At 64.9% G+C, this 1,244-nt stretch overlaps 1 protein-coding gene across 1 annotated transcript in view; it reads right to left on the bottom strand.

Annotated features, from left to right (window-relative positions):
* Nucleotides 1–3: 3 nt before the first annotated feature.
* LOC104540882 (isocitrate dehydrogenase [NAD] subunit beta, mitochondrial-like) overlaps nt 4–1,244 on the bottom strand; it is a gene marked incomplete at both ends in the record, with an annotated part of 2,812 nt that continues 1,571 nt past the window's right edge. Inside the window, 3 exon segments of the mRNA XM_010184800.1 lie at nt 4–150; nt 616–718; nt 886–1,019. Coding sequence (XP_010183102.1) covers nt 4–150; nt 616–718; nt 886–1,019 — 384 coding nt within the window.

The following is a 1,244-nucleotide window of genomic DNA, read 5'->3' as shown; positions in this document are numbered from 1 at the left end:
CACCATCTCGAACACGGCGTACTCGGCGCTGTAGCTCTCTCCGGGGACCACGCCAGCGCCGCCCACCAGCCCGGCCGCCAGGTTGTCGATGATGTTCCCGTAGAGGTTGGGCATCACCAGGACGTCGAACTGGTACGGGTTCTGCACCAGCTGCGTGGGGGGAAACAGCAGCAGGATGTGAGGCCTCCCCGTACCCAACACGGCTCTGGGCGTGGGGTGCGCAAACGCAGCAGAGCAGGACCAAAACCCCCCTCAAAATGTGCTGGGGAGCAAAGGAGATCCCAGCTGAAAGGGCTCAGGACCAGGCCTGGTGGCTCTGATGGGGGTGAGAGCAGGGATCAGGAAAACCTGCTTCCCTACAAGGGCTGCCGAGCCCTCAAAGGGCCGTGGAGGCCTCAGCCCTGGAGACGTCTTAAAGCCGTGCAGACATGGCCGTGTTTAGTGCTGGACTCGGCAGTTGATGGCTGGGCTCCATGATCCTAAAGGCCTTTTCCAACCTAAATCCGCTGACCCCAAACGCCCCATCCCTGCAGCCAGGGTCCTGCCCGGGACTGGGGCGGCACCACCCCGGGTTCCGGATCCCAGTGGTGCTGGAGCAGAGCAAGGGGCCCTCACCTGCATGCAGCAGTTGTCGATGATCATGGTATCGAACTTGATCTTGGGATACAGCTCCGCCACCTCCTTGCAGCACTGCAGGAAGAGCCCGTCCCCCAGTTTCCTGTGACGGGAGACAAACGGATGGGGCTGCGGGACGGCAGCAAATCACCGCGTCAGCCGGGATCGCACAGCAGCGGCGGGAGCGGAGGGGAAGGGAAGGGGAAGGGAAGCCCAGAGCACCCCACACCCACGGCGCAAAGCGGGGCCCGGGGAGCCCGCAGCACTCACATGATGTTGGCCTTGTGCACGGCCGTCACCTTGGAGCGCCCCTTCTTGGTGGCGAAGTCGAAGGCGAACTTGGCGATGCGCTGCGACTTGGCGCGGGTGATGATCTTCAGGCACTCGATCACCCCCTTGGCGCTCTGGGGGGACGGAGGGGGGAGCAGACATCGCGTGAACCACAGCGCCCCAAAGCACCCAGCACCCTGCCCCTCTGCCCAGCGCCGCACCAGGGCACCCAGCACTGAACTGGGGCACCCAGCACCCTGACCCTCTGCCCAGTACCGCACCAGGGCACCCAGCACTGGACCAGGGCACCCAGCCCCATCACCCAGCACCACACCAGGGCACCCAGTACCACACCAGGG

The sequence above is a fragment of the Mesitornis unicolor genome, unplaced genomic scaffold (genome assembly GCF_000695765.1).
Source record: "Mesitornis unicolor isolate BGI_N332 unplaced genomic scaffold, ASM69576v1 scaffold31355, whole genome shotgun sequence".
NCBI lineage: Eukaryota > Metazoa > Chordata > Aves > Mesitornithiformes > Mesitornithidae > Mesitornis > Mesitornis unicolor.
Note: the sequence above shows the minus strand (reverse complement) of the source record. Positions and strands in the feature narration are given on the sequence as shown.